The 21,857-nt window shown below is 45.6% G+C and overlaps 1 protein-coding gene and 1 long non-coding RNA gene across 2 annotated transcripts; both read right to left on the minus strand.

Annotated features, from left to right (window-relative positions):
• Positions 1–543: 543 nt before the first annotated feature.
• LOC309715452 lies at positions 544–17,393 on the minus strand. The gene is made up of 3 exons (XR_014279210.1): positions 17,210–17,393; positions 16,860–17,083; positions 544–1,162 (listed from the first exon to the last, which is right to left on the minus strand). It is a non-coding gene; the product is annotated as an uncharacterized lncRNA (long non-coding RNA).
• Positions 3,745–20,996, minus strand: LOC309715467 (uncharacterized protein; the record flags this gene model as incomplete). Its single annotated transcript, XM_082548619.1, has 3 exons — positions 20,327–20,996; positions 6,455–11,013; positions 3,745–3,753 (listed from the first exon to the last, which is right to left on the minus strand). Exons 2-3 carry the CDS (start codon positions 8,585–8,587, stop codon positions 3,745–3,747), a joined length of 2,142 nt encoding a protein of 713 aa, XP_082404745.1. The 5' UTR covers positions 8,588–11,013; positions 20,327–20,996.
• Positions 20,997–21,857: the final 861 nt, after the last annotated feature.

Here is a 21,857-nt window from a genome sequence, read left to right on the forward strand (position 1 = left end):
GCTTTCGCGGCAGGGAGTTAATGAAATCTTCTGCCAGTTGAGGGGATTCGAATGCCATCTTCTTACCACCGTGCTCTATCTTCATCACGGCGGGGTAAATGAGGAATGGTTCCAGGCCCATAGCCGTAGCCTTCTTCATGACAAGAGAGAAACTCTTCCTCTTTGCTGTTGTAGTCGGACTGAAGTCAGGGAAGAAAAGAAGAGTGGTGTTGGTGGCATGCTTCACTGGATATGCTTTGCGTGCCCCTTTGAGAATTGCCGATCTGTCCTGCCACCGTAATAATCTGAAGATTAGGGTGCGAGGCTTCTTGGTATTAGTATCGCGGCCGTCGTACACCCGATGCGCTCGTTCGATGTCGATGTCACGCCCCTCCAACGACGGAATCCACTTGGGGAGATTAGCCTTAATGTAGCCAACTGTATCCAAGCCCTCCAGCATTTCAGGTAAGCCAACAAGCCTGATGTTATTCCTGCGACCCCTGTCCTCCAGATCTGTAAGCTTTGTCGTGAGAAGGTCGAGTTGTTTCTTCAGATCTATAACCGATCGTCTGTCCTCACGCGCGGCGGCTTGCACTGAGTCCACTCGGTCTTGAGTGCGTTTAGCCATCGCAGCTACCCTCTCGATTTCCCCGCTAACATTATTTACCACTTCATTGGTCTTTTGAAGGTCTGTGCGTAAGTCGCGCAGAGCAGGAATCAAGATAGAGTCCATAGCTTCCCTGACTGCCGAGGCAACCACTGAATCGAGGGACTTTTGTTGTTCCTGAAGTGCTAGCTTCACACCGTTAGCAATAGCCTCGTCGAGGTCTTCCTTAGTGACGGAGGAATCTTTAAACTTTTTCTTTAAGGGAGACTGAGCAATCTCCCTTTTCCGTGAGTCTCTGGTTGAAGAGGTGTCCATAGTGGGATCGGCGTCGAGATAACTAATTTATATGACAGGATAGTGATAAACAGTGACAATGTGTGCAGAGCTAAAAACTACGCTGGCATTCCTGCCGACAGGTCACGTGATCTCTGAGCTGCCTCTTCTTCTGTCATTCTCTCCCCCCTCCCTCTCCTGTTTCTTCTTCAATCATGACATTGATCAATGATCAGCTGATCGTCTCTCTTGTTTGTTTGTCGCCCACTTTGCGCCAGAAAGAGGAAACCAGCGGATGTTGCGCTAAAAAACAGAAGCATGTTTAAGCTTGATCAGCTGTTGTTAGAGTTTATTTAATATTAATTTCTAGTATCAGCTGATGTTTGCTGGAGCCACAGCTGTAAAGCTGCTGGTCATGATGTCGGTTTGGATATGTGGTGAGAGGGAAACATGAAGATGAAACCAGCAGATGTCCTTACTGAGTCATCAGAGCTGAACAGGTGATGAAGAAACAGGTTTACCTTTTAGGTAACATGAATGAGTTGAAGGGAAGTTATGAACTGTTTCTGAGAGACAAATAACACCAGGATCCTTTTCTATGTAGCTGACAGCTGGTAACTGTGCAGGGGCGGGTCTAGCAAAGTTTAGCCAGGGGGGCACGCAGGGCATTAACAGGGAAAGGGGGGCACAAAGAAATACTTTTCTTTCTTATTCTCATATAAAATGTCTCGCTTTTATTAAATAATTATCTAAATCTTGTGAACAAAGTTTTTATCTGACGTAAAATGTATAGAAATCATACATATACCAAAAAGACATCAAGTGTACATCACTGTCACAACATGTCTGTGAAGGTTCTCAGTCATCCAGGTCATCGTAGTCAAAGGAGCTTGCAAAGAAAAGCGTCTGGACTTCTTTAAGTTGCTTGAAGACGTTTCACCTCTCATCCGAACTGAAGAAGCTTCTCGGATGAGAGGTGAAATGTCTTCAAGCAACTTAAAGAAGTCCAGACGCTTTTCTTTGCAAGCTCCTTTGACCACTGTCACAACAGCGTTTGTTTTCATTCAAAGGCTTTATGGCTTTAATACCTGGTTGTAGCATCCCTGGCTGAATGATGGTCTCTTATACTGATGCTTCACAGAGGTTTTATTGGAAATGTTTTTATTGAAACATTCAGTGAAGACACCGTAAGAGCTAGGAGCAAAACAAAACCAGCAATATTAATACCATAACATCAAAGGAAACAAATTTCTCCTGCTCACATATGCATATACATCAAATTTACATCACTCAATTCATTATATCACCTCACTAACTTACAACTACACATAAAGGTCAAGGTCAAGGTTAACAACATAAACTCTATTAAATGACATTTTGATCGCATGTAACTTATTCCGTTAAAGGAAACATTAACAAACCTTGTGCCACTGTCAGCCAGGTACTAATTGGCAAAGTAAATGTACATATTTTTCACTTTAAGGCACACTATTTACTATATCCTAAAAGAAACGTTACTAACAGCCCTTTAAAACGGTTTTGTGCCAGTTTCCTGTTTCAAAATAAAAGCATGGATTTCAAAATAAAACCGAAGTGCCTTTCAAACAAACGTAATAAATATTCTCCAAATTTAAAGGTCATTTACACTGGTGGGCCGGTCTCTAGTCAAAATGCCCGATTTTCTTTGTCCCAGTCCAGCCCTGCAGGTTAATACTGGCAGTGTTACCATGCCAGCTGACTGTAATTCATCATCAGCCAGTGTTGTTCTTTATACATCAATATTACCAAAGGTTACCATAAGGCAGCATATAAAGTATTTACTTGCTTTCAGGTTTCATTCAAATGTTAGTCTTTTCATTTGTTTCCCCCCTTTTTTCCTGTTTCAAAATCAAACACCAGTTTGTGAGAAGATTATCTTCTTTTTTTTAATAGGCAGTGATAGGTTTGTAGCTTGAACCTATCCGCTGGAACGTTGAGGACAATATAATTACACAGCAAAGCAAGACACGAGTAGGCAAAGTTCTTCATGTTTCTCGTGCACGGGAGAGAACCGGACAAACGCCGTTCCTTCGCTTGACCCCAGTTGCTCTCGTCCGTTCTCCCGTAACACTGCTCTTTTATTGAGGTTACATGAATATGCATAGGTTCATTAACATATGACGTCTACATACACACAAAGAGTACTTTGCCTGTGTGTGTGTGTGTGTGTGTGTGTGTGTGTGTGTGTGTGTGTGGTCAAGATGTGACCCTGTGAAGACTCCCCAAAGCTGGTGCCAGGAGTCTAGGGCTCCATCTAAACAAAAGGCTCTTATACTTAAAGAAATATACGTGTGTTTGCTAAACCATATATCAGCAAGAGAAGATACGACCTCTCCTAGGAGGTGTGTGATCTATGCCAGAACACTCTGTAGAGGAGTGAACACACTCCCCTCTTCATGCTACACAGAGTTGTTACAGACCTCCTAGGATGAGACATTCTTTCAGTCTACAAATGATTATACACCTCTAAGCATATATGGTTAAATATTTCTAAGCATAAATGACAATCAACAATACAAAACCTAACAGGCAGTGTGGGATTATAATATTATCTTATGCCATGTTATACCCCTGATTAATGATTGTGAAACTATTATGTAGTTTTAGTTTGTATTATTCTCCTGAATTAGAAGAAGGTGATAATTATTACAGGTATTAAACTGATTTGTATTACATTAGACTGCTGATTTAGTGTGAATGAATGATATTGTTTTATCATACATTATACTGCTGAGTTCAGAACCTTGCTTTTCTGATAGTAGAGGAGACAGAGAGCACATTCCACAGGAGCCTCACTCCCACCGTTGTGGAAGGCAGACAAAATAGGGAGCAGCCAAGGCCATAAGTCAGGCTCGCTAGGCGTTAGAAAGAGTTTAGGTTTTTAGGTTTTTAGGTTTTTACGACTAGGTGGGGGCCACTAGAGGCTATAAGAGCTTGAGTAATCCTCCACCAGTTAGAGATTGATGCTGTCTGCGTACAGTGTTCATCTCCCACAATTCAATAATTATTGAATTATGGTTAACGGTTGGTAGAATTTTTTTTAACATTATCTGCCAATTACATCTGCCACCCTTCTCCAAATCTATGCCCCTACGTGGCCCCCCAACAAAAATTTTCTAGACATCCACTGGAAGAGGACCCTGCGTCGTTCCAGGCTCTCTTTTGGGAACTGGTTGTTTACGCTGAAGTCCGTTCCTTTTAATTCCCTGCCGCGACTTTTCACCTGTTCCTTTTGTTTGAAGTGGCCGAATTTGGCCACGATAGGACGTGGTCTCCCGGTCGCAGCCCGCCTGGGGCCGATGCAATGCACTCAAAGGCGATGTTCTCCACCGTGTCTTCCAGCAGCTTCAGGTGGGTTTTGATGAAGCTTTTCACCGTAGTCTCCGCATCTTCTCCAGCGGCTTCCGGAATACCAGAAAATACAAGATTATCACGCATGCTACGAGCTTGTAGATCAATAACTGTCTCTTTTATTTTTTCATTTTCTCCATTTAGCTGGGTAACATTGTCTGTGAGACATTTCACAGACTCCCTTAGCATGGCATTTTCAGCAGCGAGCGTTTCCACCTGCTGCTGGCTGAACACCAGGGATTCTCGCAAGTAGTGATGGCCAAATGAAGCTTTCTGAAGCACTGAAGCTTGTATTGAAAAACGGTTCATTACTCGAAGCTTTTCAACACAGTCCTCTCTGATGACATCTGCTGGCCAAAAATATGAAGAGCAGCTTGAATCCACAAAATAAAACCAACTGCTTCATTATGATTGCCCACTCTACAGAGTGGAATTCTGTCTGATATTGGGCCGCTGTTGTGTTGCTTTGAACGTGTATTTTTTGGTGATTAAAAAATGTGTTTTATTTGTTTAATAAATAGTTTTGACCAGTAAACTCTCCTTGTTTAAATATGCGCCATGGTGTGGTCTTTCTTTGCTTGTGACTTCTTGATGTTGGTAAATACAATAATTGAAAAATACCACGTTACATATAATATATACATATAATAATGTACAACACATTATGGAGTATGCTTCTGCTGTGAGGTCTTGCCTCCATGCACGTATGCAATTAATTGCTAGACGGGTGTATTTATGAATAATATTATATTAGGGAAATTTTCCCAGACATATTTTTGACCTCGGGGTAGAATTGATTGTGAAATGGAAAAGGAAAATGCTTATGAACTTGCAAATTAAAAACGTGATGCATTTAAGGTAACCCTTTTCCATTTTTATTTAAAAAGAGAATTTGTTCTAGTGTGCGATGGCTGAACCTGTTCCTTTTCGTGGACATAATGTCATGGAACGCTGTGCGGCAGGCAGGAGTAGGACCCAAAATGCAGGACTCACAGGCACGAGGGAATAAACTCAAAAGGCAGCTTTACTGCGTAACAGAAGATGATAGGCGATACAAAACTAGACTGGGGAAAAACTAACATAAGGCTCACCAGGAAACACGGGGGAATCACACACAGCATGAGGGACGACGTCACGCTGAACAGAGGGAGACGCAGACAGAAATACACAGAGGGTTAACGAGGGGAGTGGGAACACACGGGGAACACAGGTGACACTGATAACCATAACGAGACAGGGCGGGGTGAACTGAACACTGACGGGAGAGGTGAAACAAGGAGCACAGAGGTTCAGACAGGAGGAGAGAGAGCACGAGTAGAACACCAACGTAACAGGCAGGGGAGACACGGAATAAACACGAAAGGGGACGAGGGCTCATAAATACATAGAGGGCACACAGGGGGAAGAGAGAGCACGGGGAGAACTTAGACATGATGGGCAGGGGAAGCATGGAATAAAACATAAGGAGAGACGAGGGCTCACAGATACACAGAGGGGCACACAGGGAGACATGAAGGGCAAGGGATCAAAACTAGAAGCCATGGAATAAATCACACAAGTACAATAATACGAAAATCACAAAGAACTAAAAACGCTGGGTCAGGAGACCCAGGACCGTGACAGTACCCCCCCCTCAAGGGCTGGCTCCAGACAGCCCAAACACAGAAAAACAAAACCAAACAGAAAACAACCCAGGGCGGGCGGCGGGGGCCCAGGACGGAGGGCTCGGAACAGAAAACAAAGAGCACAGCAAACACCGGAGCCCAAGAAAATAACTCAAACACAGAGCAGTTCAGGAGGCCGGCCGTGCGCAAGGCAACGGCGGCGACGCGGAAACAGTTCAGGAGGCCGGCCGTGCGCAAGGCAACGGCGGCGACGCGGAAACAGTTCAGGAGGCCGGCCGTGCGCAAGGCAACGGCGGCGACGCGAAAACAGTTCAGGAGGCCGGCCGTGCGCAAGGCAACGGCGGCGACGAAGGAGACGACGGAGCAGTTCAGGAGGCCGACCGCGCGGGAGGCGGCGGCGACGATGACAGCGCTGGTCCGGGGGCCGACCGTGCGGAAGGCGACGGCGGCCACCCAGGCGAAGGCGGTCCGGGGGCCGGCCGTGCGGAAGGCGACGGCGGCCACTCAGGCGACGACGGTGCAGTTCAGGGGGCCGGCCGCGCGGAAGGCAGCGGCGGCGGCTCTCCAGTGTCAGGCGTACCGGCCGAGGCCCGGTGGGCACAGGACCAGTCGAGGCTGCAGCAGACGAAGACTCTGAGGAGGCTGCAGCAGACGAAGACTCTGAGGAGGCCGGGCCAGGCGAGGTTGCAGAGGCTGAGGCCGGGCCGGGCGAGGTTGCAGAGGCTGAGGCCGGGCCGGGCGAGGTTGCAGAGGCTGGCCCAGGCGTTGACGAGGCGGTCGCAGATGGCGGCTGGACAGGCTCCTCGGGCCCTCCAGCTGATGCGGCGTGAGGCTGAACGGGCCCCTCGGACCCTCCAGCGGAGACAGGAGGCTGAACGGGCCCCTCGGACCCTCCAGCGGAGACAGGAGGCTGAACGGGCCCCTCGGACCCTCCAGCGGAGACAGGAGGCTGAACGGGCCCCTCGGACCCTCCAGCGGAGACGAGGAGGTGCTGGCCGGGCTCACTGGAACCCCCAGCGGACGAGGTAGATGGCGGCGTGGGAGCCACGGAGTCCTGGATGAGCTCATCCGAGCTTCCAGCAGGAGCTGATGTAGAGCCAGAGAGGTTTGGGACCCCTGGCTGAATGTTAAGCCGAACAGAAGACCGTATTGCTATCGGGGACTGAGCTGCTGGACACACGGGGACCTGAGCTGCTGGACACACGGGGACCTGAGCTGCTGGACACACGGGGACCTGAGCTGCTAACGGTGGAGAAGTAAATGACTGCACAGGGGACTGAACTGATGTCTGTAGTAACGGTGGTGGTGAGAGTGGAGTAGGTGGTGGAGTTAATGACTTCACAGGGGAATGAACTAGAGGTAGTGATGGTTGTGGTGCTGGTGGTTGAGTGGGAGACTGCACTGGAGACTGCACTGGAGACTGCACTGGAGACTGCACTGGAGACTGCACTGAGGGTGGCTGCGAGGGAGCTAACTGAGCTATGAAGGGCTGCGAGAGAGCTAACTGAGCTGTCGATAAGGCCGATGATTCCTCTACCAACTGAGCTATTGACTGGGCTAAGGATTGAAATAAGGTTTGTAGTAAGTCAGGCTGTGGATGTGACTGTGCTATGGGAAGCGAGGCTGAATGTGGTGGAGGTGGCGACTGAGCTTCGGGCCGGGCGGCTAACAGAGCTTCGGGCCGGGCGGCTAACAGAGCTTCGGGCCGGGCGGCTAACAGAGCTTCGGGCCGGGCGGCTAACAGAGCTTGAGGCCGGGCGGCTAACTGAGCTTGAGGCCGGGCGGCTAACTGAGCTTGAGGCGAAAATGGTGGTGGAGTTGGTGTCTGGGCTACAGGCGGCTTCTGAGCAGGAAACACAGGACACTGAGCTACAGGTGGCTGCTGAGCAGGTGACACTGGAGACTGAGATACAGACGGCTGCTGAGCAGGTGACACTGGAGACTGAGCTACAGACGGCTGCTGAGCAGGTGACACTGGAGACTGAGCTACAGACGGCTGCTGAGCAGGGGACTGAGCTGAAAGCGGACGGGCAGCTGACTGAATAAACATAGCTCCAGAATAAACAGATCCAGACGGAACAGTCTTAACTCCTGGATCTGAAAAAACATCAGGCGCACAGTCTTCTGAACCAATGGGAAAATAGTCATTCTTAAAACGAAAACTCTTATTTTCCCGAACCGGAGAAACACGAGCTGTAGTGTTCATGTAGCTGGCGTTCGCAGCTTTGGGGGAAACAGTCTGTCTATCCCTTGACAAAAAAGGCGAATGAAGGGAGACTCTGTCACTCACCCTAGGCGGTTGTTTGAGCTGAATCCCAGGCTCCTGCTGGAGCTGTGAGTGCTGGCTGCGTGTTCGCTGCCTCCCTGTTGAAGAGGGAGCGGCGCTGGCGGAATGTGACGAGGGAGGACTCTGCTGTGGCTGCTCCTGCTGTGATGTGGAAATGCTGGGTGAGTCAGGCGGCACGATAATAATCCCTAACATCTTGTAAAAGGCTTGTGCAGGCGTGAGCTGATTGCTTGCAGGCTCGTAGTAATCCTCCCGGGACCGGCTGGAGCGTTTTCTGCGAGACCTGGGCGTCCGCGGAGAGGAAGCAGGTGAGTGGACCGAAGGGTAAGCAGCTAGTGAGGAGCGGCAGCACGGAGGCCCTCCAAGCACTAGCCGAGTCCCGTCAAAACGGGAGCTGCGCTTCCACGGTGAGTCCGCTGGATCCATTACTGGTGACGTCGTACTGTCATGGAACGCTGTGCGGCAGGCAGGAGTAGGACCCAAAATGCAGGACTCACAGGCACGAGGGAATAAACTCAAAAGGCAGCTTTATTGCGTAACAGAAGATGATAGGCGATACAAAACTAGACTGGGGAAAAACTAACATAAGGCTCACCAGGAAACACGGGGGAATCACACACAGCATGAGGGACGACGTCACGCTGAACAGAGGGAGACGCAGACAGAAATACACAGAGGGTTAACGAGGGGAGTGGGAACACACGGGGAACACAGGTGACACTGATAACCATAACGAGACAGGGCGGGGTGAACTGAACACTGACGGGAGAGGTGAAACAAGGAGCACAGAGGTTCAGACAGGAGGAGAGAGAGCACGAGTAGAACACCAACGTAACAGGCAGGGGAGACACGGAATAAACACGAAAGGGGACGAGGGCTCATAAATACATAGAGGGCACACAGGGGGAAGAGAGAGCACGGGGAGAACTTAGACATGATGGGCAGGGGAAGCATGGAATAAAACATAAGGAGAGACGAGGGCTCACAGATACACAGAGGGGCACACAGGGAGACATGAAGGGCAAGGGATCAAAACTAGAAGCCATGGAATAAATCACACAAGTACAATAATACGAAAATCACAAAGAACTAAAAACGCTGGGTCAGGAGACCCAGGACCGTGACACATAATTTCTCCTGCCTTAACGAAAATCCCTTCACATGGCACAGAGGAGGCTGGAGTGCAGAGAAACTGGTAGAGATGCAGTTATACAGTCTACCTGGGCCCCACAAACTATCAGCTAAAGAGAATAAATAAATTCAATTGCTGCACATTTGGCAGACAAACATTTTCAGATTAATTAAACAATAAAATATATATTTTTACAACATTACATGTAAAGAATCAAGTGGAAGTTTTTCTAAAGTTATTTAATGATATTTATATTATGGAAGCAGATTTTTGACATTTTACCTTTTTCCCGTTTTCAGATATAATAAACACGCACAAAACAAAAGCAAACGACCAGAACACAAAGCTGGAAAACCCACCTGATTGACAAAAATCAACTCAAAATTCTCCCACACAACAGAACCTCCTCTATTCCTGGCTGGCTCCAAATCTCTCAGTGGAATGATCAGTGGTTCGCTATCTGTCACCATCAAAACACTCCACAAATCCCGCGAATGATTCGCTTCCTTAAAAACCATTGAATCAGATACCGAAGCAGTTAGGTTCTAAATGAAGCTTCGGACGTCACTGATCACGTGACTCTGGCCAAACGAATCAAGCTTCGACACAGTGCTTCTGAAGCAGTGTGTTGATTTTTTTGACACATGCACCGGAGCTTCAGCTTCAAGCGGGCCATCACTACTCGCAAGGATTTAAATTCCCAGTGAAGAATCTCCACCAAGGACAGCCTTGCATCGAAACTGGACAATCGTTTGTCGATTGACTCCAGTATGTCGGCAATATCTTTGTCGGCTGGCGATGTTGTGCCGGGGAAATCTGCCGGGCGACATCTTTTCGACAACGGCGTCTCAGATTTGGCTGGGGAAGATGCACTCTGAGCCTTCTTCATTACGAGATCCTGGAAGCACTGATCGATGTAATCTTGGAGAGCCTCTAAGCTCTCCCCGTTGTTCTCCAGGGTGTTGGAGATGATTTAGACAAATGTTGTTAGTTATAAGACAATTGATAAGTGTATTTGGTAATGCTGAAGCTTAAAGGAATTTGGTCAATTCTAAACTACCATTCGCTTTAATTTTCCGCCAAAATCTCCGGAGTCTAACGTCAGTTACAACATGAGTCGCTTACCTTGTCCGTCACTTCTGTCCGTACAGTCACAATTTCCCGTACAGTCACAATTTCCTTTTTTGTAGACGGAAAGTCTATTGACTCTTTTCGCAAGATCTTTTCAGCAAACTGAAAAAGAGATTCTAAGATGACTAAATAGGGTAATATCGTAAATGTTAGTCAAAGGAGCTTGCAAAGAAAAGCGTCTGGACTAAGTTTAAGTTGCTTGAAGACGTTTCACCTCTCATCCGAGAAGCTTCTTCAGTTCTAAGGTCAAATGGTGGGGTGCCCCAGATTTAAATCTAGTGGGAGTATCCCCCCACAGAGGGACAAAAGGACCCCCTGATGATCCTCTAATTGCCTGAGCCAAGCTGTGAAACTGGGTGTGGGTCCCAATCAGCCAGGGTTTCAGGTGAGCTCATTGTAAAACCTGGCCCCACCTTATCATGTGAATTCCTGAGGTCAGATGGCCCAGAATGTGAGTGGGCATTAAGGCGTCTGGGGAGGGAACTCAAAACGGGATTATAGATGACAGACAGTTGGTGTCGTAAACCACTGCCTCTGTTCAAAGATGGTCGCTCACAGTGGACATAGATGGCTTCTTTCACTCCTCTTTCTGAAGACAGTCAGGAGAAATGGGTAAAGAACTTTTCAGACCGGAATCTCACTGAACCTGAAAAGAGAGTATTAGCCAAAGGACTCAATTTTGCCATTTCTCCACAACAGTTGTCCATAGTGGACCTCATCACAGCCACAGAATCCGCCATACGGATTAATAAATTATCACAGACAGAAGCAGAGCAAATCAGGATGAAAGTCTCAGCCACCCTCTCCAGTGCCAAAGTCCCTCCGTCCACCTCACAATACAAGAAAAGAAGGCCGTCGCTTCCCTGAACAAAGACCACAACATCACTGTTTTACCAGCTGATAAGGGAAAATGCACCGTGGTCCTAAACACTACAGATTACCATAGAAAGATCACTACTCTCCTCAGTGACAACAATACCTACGAAGCCTTAAAGCGAGACCCCACAAGCAGCTACAAAAAGAAAGTTATAGCTTGCCTTCAAGCAGTGGTGTGTCTAGAAATTTTTTGTTGGGGGGGCCAGGTAGGGGCACAGATTTGGAGAAGGGTGGCAGATGTAATTGGTAGATAATCAAATCAAATCAAATCACTTTTTATTGTCACATCACATGTGCAGGCACACTGGCACAGCACATGCGAGTGAAATTCTTGTGTGCGAGCCCAAGAATTTCACTCGCATGTGCTGTGCCAGTGTGCTGCCTGTTATAGTCGCTCCTGCTTTTCTCTTAGTTTAGCTCTTTTTTCTTACGTATTCTTTTTTTTTTCTGACTTGTATTTTCCTCCGTTTTCTATCTCTTACTCAATCATGTGGATTGAGAGAGTTTTTGTTCTTCTGGTGGCCGTGGAACTGTTACTTTTATCATGGAACGGGACCGCGGCACATCTCCTACACGCACGGACTGTTTACTCCAGAGATCAGCTGATCGCCCTGATGCCGGCCGGCTCGCTGGCCAGGCCCGCAGAAGTGCCCGCAGAAGTACCAGCTGAAATTTGGAGGAAAACACATCGGGGATGCAGAGGTCAAGGACAGAAGAGAAGAAAAAAGGTGACGGTGAGACAGCGGAGGCTCGAAGCGAGGAGGAGGTTTAAACCGTGTCTGCCGTCTATCGTGATGGGAAATGTGCGATCGTTGGCAAGTAAAATCGACGAGCTCTCAGCACTGGTACGGAGTCAGAGGGAATACCGAGAGTGTAGCCTGATGTGTTTCACCGAATCATGGCTGCACCAGGTCATTCCCGATGAGAATGCTTCCGTGGAAGGCTTCCACACTGTTCGGGCGGACAGGGACAGCATCGCTAGCGGTAAGCGTAAAGGAGGTGGGCTTGCTGTTTTAGTTAACAACCGGTGGTGTAACCCTGCCAACATAACAATCAAAGAAAGGATTTGTTGCCCGGACACTGAACTGTGTGCTGTTGGACTCAGGCCGTATTATTTACCCAGGGAATTCTCTCACGTCATCTTGGTGGCTGTTTATGTTCCCCCCTCTGCTAACCCCACAGCTGCATGTGACACTATCCACTCTGCCATAGCTCGGCTACAGACTCAGCACCCGAGTGCCTTTATTGTGATCTCGGGTGACTTCAACCATGTATCACTGGACAATACACTACCAACATTCAAACAATATGTGGACTGTCCCACCAGGGGACAGAAAACCTTAGACTTACTGTATGCTAACGTCAAGGATGCATACAGCTCCTCCTCCCTCCCCCCACTTGGTAGGTCAGATCATAACCTGATTCACCTCACCCCCCGCTATGTGCCAATTGTGAGGAGGGAACCTGTGACCACCAGGACTGTTAGGAGGTGGTCAGAGGAGGCAATAGCGGAACTACAGGGCTGTTTCGAGGTGACCGACTGGGAAACACTCTGTGAGCCTCACGCCGAGGACATCAATAGGCTTACTGAGTGTATCACAGACTACATAACTTTCTGCACCGACTCCATTGTTCCAGCTCAGACTGTTCATTGTTACCCAAATAACAAGCCGTGGGTGACTAAGGACATCAAAGCCCTCCTCAACAACAAGAAGAGGGCTTTCAGAGGGGGCAACAAAGAGGAGGTGAGGAAGGTCCAGGTGTTACTAAAGGACAAGATCAGAGAGGCTAAGGACAATTACAGGAGGAAGCTGGAGTGGAAACTCCAGCAGAACAGCATGAGAGAGGTGTGGAGGGGCACGAAGACCATCACTGGATTCAGGCCAACCAACAGCAGGGGAGCTGAGGGAGGTGAGAATAGAGCCGACGAGTTGAATCTGTTTTTCAATAGATTCGACACCACAGTGTCTGCTCCCACCCCCACAACCTCACCTGCAGTCAGCCTGGAATCCAGAGCCACACCACTGTGCCAGCCTCTCTCTTCACATGTTGCCTCCTGTGAGATTCCTGACACCCCTCCCCCACCCATCACCTTCACTCAATACCAGGTTGAGATGCAAATGAGGAGACTTCACTCAGGCAAGTCTGCTGGACCAGACGGAGTGAGTCCCCTTGTCCTCAAGGCCTGTGCCCCCCAGCTGTGTGGAGTCTTTCATAAACTGTTTATGCTGAGTCTGAGTCTGCAGAGGGTCCCGGTGATGTGGAAGACATCATGCCTCGTCCCTGTACCAAAGACGCCTCGTCCCAGTGGCCCCCAGGATTACAGGCCCGTGGCACTGACCTCCCACATCATGAAGACCCTGGAAAGGCTCATCCTGGACCAGCTGCGACCCATAGTAAGACCACATCTGGATCCCCTTCAGTTCGCTTATCAGCCTCGTCTCGGAACAGAGGACGCCATCATCTACCTGCTCAATCGTGTCTACACCCATCTGGACCAGCCGGCGAGCACTGTGAGGGTCATGTTTTTTGACTTTTCCAGTGCTTTCAACACCATCAGGCCGACCCTCCTGGGTGATAAGTTAGCAGCGATGCAGGTGGATGCTTCTCTGGTGTCCTGGATTGTTGATTACCTGACAGGAAGACCACAATATGTACGTCTCCCACAGTGTGTGTCTGACAAGGTGATTAGCAACACAGGGGCACCACAGGGGACTGTCCTCTCCCCCTTCCTCTTCACCCTCTACACCACAGACTTCAGCCACTGCACAGAGACCTGCCATCTTCAGAAGTTTTCTGATGACTCTGCGGTGGTTGGATGCATCAGCAGGGATGATGAGACAGAGTACCGGGCTGTGGTCGACTCCTTTGTCACGTGGTGTGAGCAGAATCATCTGCAGCTCAACGTGGCAAAGACCAAGGAACTGATCGTGGACTTCAGGAAGACCAGGAAACACTTGACCCCTGTTTCAATCCAGGGGGTCAGTGTTGACATTGTGGAGGACTATAAATACCTTGGAGTACACATTGACAATAAACTGGACTGGGCTAAAAACACCACAGCACTTTACAGGAAGGGCCAGAGTCGTCTCTATTTTTTGAGGCGACTGAGGTCCTTCAACATCTGCCAGAAAATGCTGAGGATTTTCTATGAGTCTGTGGTGGCCAGTGCGATCCTCTATGCTGTTGCATGCTGGGGGAGCAGGCTGAGGGTCGCAGATGCCAACAGACTTAATAAACTGATCCGTAAGGCCAGCAATGTTGTGGGGATGGAGCTGGACTCCCTCAAGGTGGTGTCGGAGAGGCGGATGCTGTCCAAGATAAAGACAATGTTGGATAACACCTCCCACCCACTCCATGACATGTTGGTCAGTCACAGGAGCTCGTTCAGTGAGAGACTGAGATTACCGAAAAGCACCACTGAACGACACAGGAAATCATTCCTGCCTGTGGCCATCTCCCTGTACAACGCATCCACTTAACACACTGTTTGCTGCTACAACTACACATGTTTCTTTTCCAAATATTTATTTATAAGTGACTTATGTATGTATGTATGTATATATATGTATATATTGTACTATTCTTAGTTAGCGTATTGTCTGTCTTGTCTTAATGTTGGTTTAAAATGGAGCACTGTAACAAAAAATAATTTCCCCCAGGGATCAATAAAGTATTCTGATTCTGATTCTGATTCTGAATATATATATAGATAATAGATAATAGATAATATATAGATAATGTTTTTAAAAAAATTCTACCAACCGTTAACCATAATTCAATAATCCTATAAACCTAATAACCGAATGCGCTTTTAACTCTTATTAGAATGAGATTTTAACCACTACGGTGCAAAGTTTTTAGATACTGCGTTGATAAAGTACAAGAGATACAATCAGTGCTTTGTCAGTGTTTACTCAGCATTCAAGGACATCAATATTTGCATAGTATTTTTACTGACATATAGTGCACATATGTTTTGGGCAAAAACATTTTTGAATATTAAAATACGAACATCTGTAACAAACAATTGACAAATTAGCCAATTCCAATGTAAAACTTTATCTGCCTAAAAGAAAAAGAAGATAATCTTCTCACAAACTGGTGTTTGATTTTGAAACAGGAAAAAAGTGGGGAAACAACTGAAAAGACTAACATTTGAATAAAACCTGAAAGCAAGTAAATACTTTCTATGGTGCCTTATGGTAAAATTTGGTAATATTGATAAAGAACAACACTGGCTGATGATGAAATACAGTCAGCTGGCATGGTAACACTGGCAGTATTAACCTGCAGGGCTGGACTGGGACAGAAAATCGGGCATTTTGACTAGAGACCAGCCCACCAGGTATTAAAGCCATAAAGACTTTGAATGAAAACAAACGCTGTTGTGACAGTGATGTACACTGTCTTGTTGGTATATGTATGATTTCTATACATTTTACGTCAGATAAAAACTTTGGTTGTACAATTTAGATAATTATTTTAAAAAAGCGAGATATTTTAAATGAGAATAAGAAAGAAAAGTATTTCTTTGTGCCCCCCCTTTCCCTGTTAACGCCTACAAGGCCCCCTGGCAAAACTTTCCTAGACCCGCCCCTGCACAGTTACCAGCTGTCAGCTGCTTAGAAAAGGATCCTGGTGTTATTTCTCCTTACAAATGTTCATTGGATTAACCACACTTATACAGACTGTATATAACTACCAACTCTCCAGCCATGTTGATGGATTGCCTATATTGGCTGGAAATATTCATTTTCAGGGAAAAGACACAGACAGACGATGCTTACAGGATGTGATGTGACAACACTAATGAAATATTGATGTGTCATATTTGTCCAAGGTGTATGTCATTGTTATGGGAAAAGAGAATATTAAAATCATGATGACCAATTGGAGTGGTGATTTCTATGACTTTGTGTATATAATTTGGAATTTTGTACAAATGTAGGCCAATAAGGAATATATGATATCATTTCATTCTTTCCAAAGGTTTATTTGCATGACGCACAAACAGACACAATTGAAAGGTACAAATGTGCATGACACGAATTCAAACGTGCTGCAGATGTGTGTCACCAGTTGATCTGGCTGTAGGCTGTGGCACTTGGCCAGAGGTGGCGCTGGTTGACTCGACTCCATGTTAGTGCACAAGCAAACTGCTCGCTTTAGTTGTGAAGCAAAAACGCTGAATTCGGAGAAATAAACCGTGCGAGGGGAACGATAACGACGACAAGAGTCTCCCGATCGTTTACTCTTGCTGTCCTGTGCACAACACCGGCGTGGTGTTACTTGTTTGCTGTTTTCGCGATCGCGTCGCGCATGAGGATATCACCAGGTAAACTCGCCACATTTTTAAACATTTTATTGTTCAACAGCATCAAGACTGACGGAGTGTGTTTGAGATAACCTCACAAGTGTCACAGATGACACATTTGGCGTTTTTTTGCTGGTTTGTCGGTAGGAGCTACTGAAACGCAAGACTGCCACACATCTGTTCGACCAACGCCAGTTGATCTAAACGCCAGTAGATCTGGAACACAGGTCATAACACCTTACCTGAAGTTCAGTTCACCTGACACTCGGACTGGCGGCTGCCTCGGGGCTCTCCTCCTGCCTCCCCTTCCCTCATCCACCTGCTGGCCTCTGTGGAAGCCCCGCCATAGCCACCACCAAACAACTGAGTTATTTTTACACATCGACCGGTGTTCCAGATCTACTGGCGTTTAGATCAACTGGCGTTGGTCGAACAGATGTGTGGCAGTCTTGCGTTTCAGTAGCTCCTACCGACAAACCAGCAAAAAAACGCCAAATGTGTCATCTGTGACACTTGTAAGGTTATCTCAAACACACTCCGTCAGTCTTGATGCTGTTGAACAACAAAATGTTTAAAAATGTGGCGAGTTTACCTGGTGATATCCTCATGCGCGACGCGATCGCGAAAACAGCAAACAAGTAACACCACGCCGTTGTTGTTCACGGGACAGCAAGAGTAAACGATCGGGAGACTGTTGTCGTCGTTATCGTTCCCCTCGCACGGTTTATGTCTCCGAATTCAGCGTTTTTGCTTCACAACTACAGCGTGCAGTTTACTTTGTGCACTAACATGGAGTTGAGTCAACCAGCGCCACCTCTGGCCAAGTGCCACAGCCTACAGCCAGATCAACTGGTGACACACATCTGCACCACGTTTGATTTCGTTTCATGCACATTTGTACCTTTCAATTGTGTCTGTTTGTGCGTCATGCAAATAAACCATTGAAATGAATGAAATGATATCATGTATTTATTATCAGCCTACATTTGTACAAAATGCCAAATGACATACACGTAGTCATAAGAATCACCATCCTGATATCAATACTTTTGCCCATACGAAAAATGTCGTGAACAAATATATGACACAGTAATATTTCACCAGTGTTGTAACATCACATGTCGTTAGCATAGTCTGCCTGTGTCTTCCCTCTGCAAACGAACATGTTAGAGTTGGTTGTGATATACAGTCTGCATAAGTGTGGTCAATCTAATAAACATTTGTAAGGAGATGGCAGTTATTGTGAATGTACAGCAGGTGATTAGTAATAAACAGTCAGACAATGACCCTGACAATCTCATTCAATCTTGCAGACTGAATGCACCTTCTGTGGAAAGTGGTACCACACGGTGTGTGTGGACTTCCCCTGTGCAGAAGGCGACTACAAATGTTGTGGGTGCTAAATAAACAGAAAAAATTGATCCCTGTTGTCTTTGCTTACTGATTGTTTTCAGTGTTGACAATCCACATTGCTGGCATTGCATCTTTCAACATGTTTGTGGGTAGATTTGGATGTACCCAGGGTAAGTGCAGCCACTCAGCCTCTACTCAATGTGATCATAGCAGCAGGTGCAGATGTGTCACAAGTTAATCTAGTAGTAGGCTATGGTAGTAATGGACTGAGCTCCATTTGAAACTGCTCCAGCTGCTGCGTGATAGTGGATCTGCTACAAATTGAAGATCATAAGCAAGTTTTGGAAATTAACCCTTGTATTATGTTGAAGAACAAACAATTGACATTGATTTTGTTGCGGGTCATTTAGATCCGTACTGTGTAAATCCATTCAGAAGTATCCAAAAACTGCAATAAAACAATAGCAACTTTATTTCCCAACAGATAAACATGTAGAACACAGACATACAACATAACTATTTTAGGAACAATTTGGTTTTTCGTTCTTACAAACACGTATTTTGAACTTGCCCAACGTTCTCAGTTTTTCAATGCTCAACATTTTCGATTTTGTCCACATGATGGACAGAATGTAACTGTGTGCTTTCTGCAGATGTACTTCTTGCATTTCTCACAAAAAGTGCTTGTTTTCAAACAGGAACCTTCCTAACTAAGATTTAAAACAAAAGATTTCTACGTCTCCTACAGTCTCACAAACAGATGACAAACCAAGCGACACACCTGAGTCACTGACTTTCTTATATCAGAATCAGAATCAGAATGGGTTTTATTGCCAAATGTTGAGCGGGTTTACAACATTAGGAAATTGCTGCGGTGCTTCAGTGCAAACATACTGTTATAAATACTGTTATAAATTAATCTTAAATAGACATGAAAATAAAAATGAGAATAAGAATTAAAAGTGCTAAGTAGATAGATAGATATATACATGATATATACATGAGTGCAGGTGGTGATCAGTGCCAAACATGGAATGATGCAGTGAACACAGCGTAGGGTCATGTGTTAGTGGTGGGAACAGTCATATCCACTCACTCTCACTGACTGTTTATTACTAATCACTGTGTAACTGCTGTGAATTCACAGTAACTGCCGTCTCCTTACAAATCTTCATTAGATTAACCACACTTATACAGACTGTATATAACTCCAGCCATGTTGATGGATTGCCTACATTGGCTGGAAATATTCATTTTCAGCGAAAAGACACAGACAGACGATGCTTACAGGATGTGATGTGACAACACTAATGAAATATTGATGTGTCATATTTGTCCAAGGCGTATTTCATTGTTATGGAAAAAGAGAATATTAAAATCATGATGACCAATTGGAGTGGTGATTTCTATGACTTTGTGTATATAATTTGGAATTTTGTACAAATGTAGGCCAATAAGGAATATATGATATCATTTCATTCTTTCCAAAGGTTTATTTGCATGACGCACAAACAGACACAATTGAAAGGTACAAATGTGCATGAAACGAAATCAAACGTGGTGCAGATGTGTGTCACAAGTTGATCTGGCTGTAGGCTGTGGCACTTGGCCAGAGGTGGCGCTGGTTGACTCGACTCCATGTTAGTGCACAAAGTAAACTGCACGCTGTAGTTGTGAAGCAAAAACGCTGAATTCGGAGAAATAAACCGTGCGAGGGGAACGATAACGACAACAACAGTCTCCCGATCGTTTACTCTTGCTGTCCCGTGAACAACACCGGCGTGGTGTTACTTGTTTGCTGTTTTCGCGATCGCGTCGCGCATGAGGATATCACCAGGTAAACTCGCCACATTTTTAAACATTTTGTTGTTCAACAGCATCAAGACTGACGGAGTGTGTTTGAGATAACCTCACAAGTGTCACAGATGACACATTTGGCGTTTTTTTGCTGGTTTGTCGGTAGTAGCTCCTGAAACGCAAGACTGCCACACATCTGTTCGACCAACGCCAGTTGATCTAAACGCCAGTAGATCTGGAACACCTGCATCTGGCCAATCCACCACCTCTCATTGTTCATGCCATTACAAAAAAAAATAAAAAATAAGTCACCGGGCATATGCCCGGTATGCCCGATGGCCAGTCCAGCTATGTTAACCTGCAACCAAATCTGCAGCTCCATACAGCAATGTTACGACTTAGATTATATCTTATAACTCATAACTCTTATGTTAGCTCCCCTCAGTAGCATACTGTCTGATATATTCCACGGCTGCAATAATTCTTTAAGTGTTATTTTTTCCTTGGTATTCTAATTTCACCGAAGTTTACTAAACTCAACAAACTTAATATTACTTACCGGGACATTTATTCTGTCCTTATTTTCTTTCACCGAAAAATTGTTTCCTGAGGTGCTGTCTTTCGTACTTGGCTCTCCTACCTTTGCTAACATGATGCACATAGTGCAGAAGCCGATGCTGCATTCACTTACACTCGGATATCTGAGCTTCACCGTGACAACATAATCGTACATTTCATATTTGATTGAATTTTATTGTTTTACCTTTGGGGTGGCACCTGGGGTGGCCAGTCTGATTGGGGGGGCCACCCCACTGGACACGCCACTGCCTTCAAGACTTTGAAAAGGACAAAATCATTGACCGTCTTACATATCACTGCCTTTACCCAGGGGATGCCATACCCTGCATTTATGGGCTTCCTAAAATCCACAAGGAAGCTGTCCCACTCAGACCCATAGTCAGTAGCATAAACTCAGCCACTTATAACATTGCAAAACACCTTGCTACCATCCTTGCTCCTCTCGTGTGGAACACCCCACGCCACATCAAGAACTCCACCGACGTCACTGACAAGGTCCAGAAACTTACCCTGGATACAGATGAAACCATGGTGTCCTTTGATGTAGTCTCTCTCTTCACTTGCATACACAAAATTAGTATCTGCAGTAAAGATTTTTTCATACATTGTATACATTCTACCACAAGCAAAGCTGCCTCCATTTTTATAGTTTTTTTTCCAACAATATCTTTATTATTTTTTACATTTTAATGACTTACAAACAGTCCAACATTCTAAATACTACATGAACATACACTCCTCTCAGACAGCAAAAAGAAAACAAAAAAGTCATCAGATTTATCACTCCGTTAAAGGCCTAAATTTATCATTATCCCAAAACAAATGTCATTGCCCTCAGTCCTCGTCCTCCTCAGATAATACAAATCCTTCTACAAAATTCACAAATGGTCTCCACACCTTCTCAAAAACATCCAATTTCCTTTTCAGTATACATGTTATCCGCTCCAATGGCAAAGCCACCATCATTTGTTTTATCCACTGTGTGATACTCGGTTCCCTTGTTCTTTTCCATTTTAGTGCGATTAATCTTTTTGCTTGTAACAAACCCATATCAATAAACATTCTGTCACTTTTTGTGTACCTCATGTTTTCTGGGTACAATCCCAGAATAAGGAAGCCAGGATCCAAAACAACCTCTTTGGATAATATTTGTTTCATAGTTTGTGTTACTGCAACCCAAAAAGAGCCTATCTTCCTGCAATCCCAAATACAATGCCAAAAGTTACCTTTATCTTCATTACATTTATTACAAGTGTCTGGAATATTAGAGTTGTACTTATTCAATTTTTCCGGAGTAACATATATTCGCATTAACCATTTGTATTGCAACAACCTTAGTCTAGAATTAATAGTTTGTTTATGAGCTTTTGCACAAACCAATGCCCATTGTTCCACGGATATGTCCTTCTTTAAATCATTTTTCCAGGCATTCAACCTTCCCAAAGAATTGTCAGATGTTTTGGACCTAATCAATTTATATATTTCTGATATTGCCCCTTTTTTTGAACTGC

The sequence above is a fragment of the Aulonocara stuartgranti genome, assembly GCF_965226115.1.
Source record: "Aulonocara stuartgranti genome assembly, chromosome: 10".
NCBI classification, from domain to species: Eukaryota; Metazoa; Chordata; class Actinopteri; order Cichliformes; family Cichlidae; genus Aulonocara; species Aulonocara stuartgranti.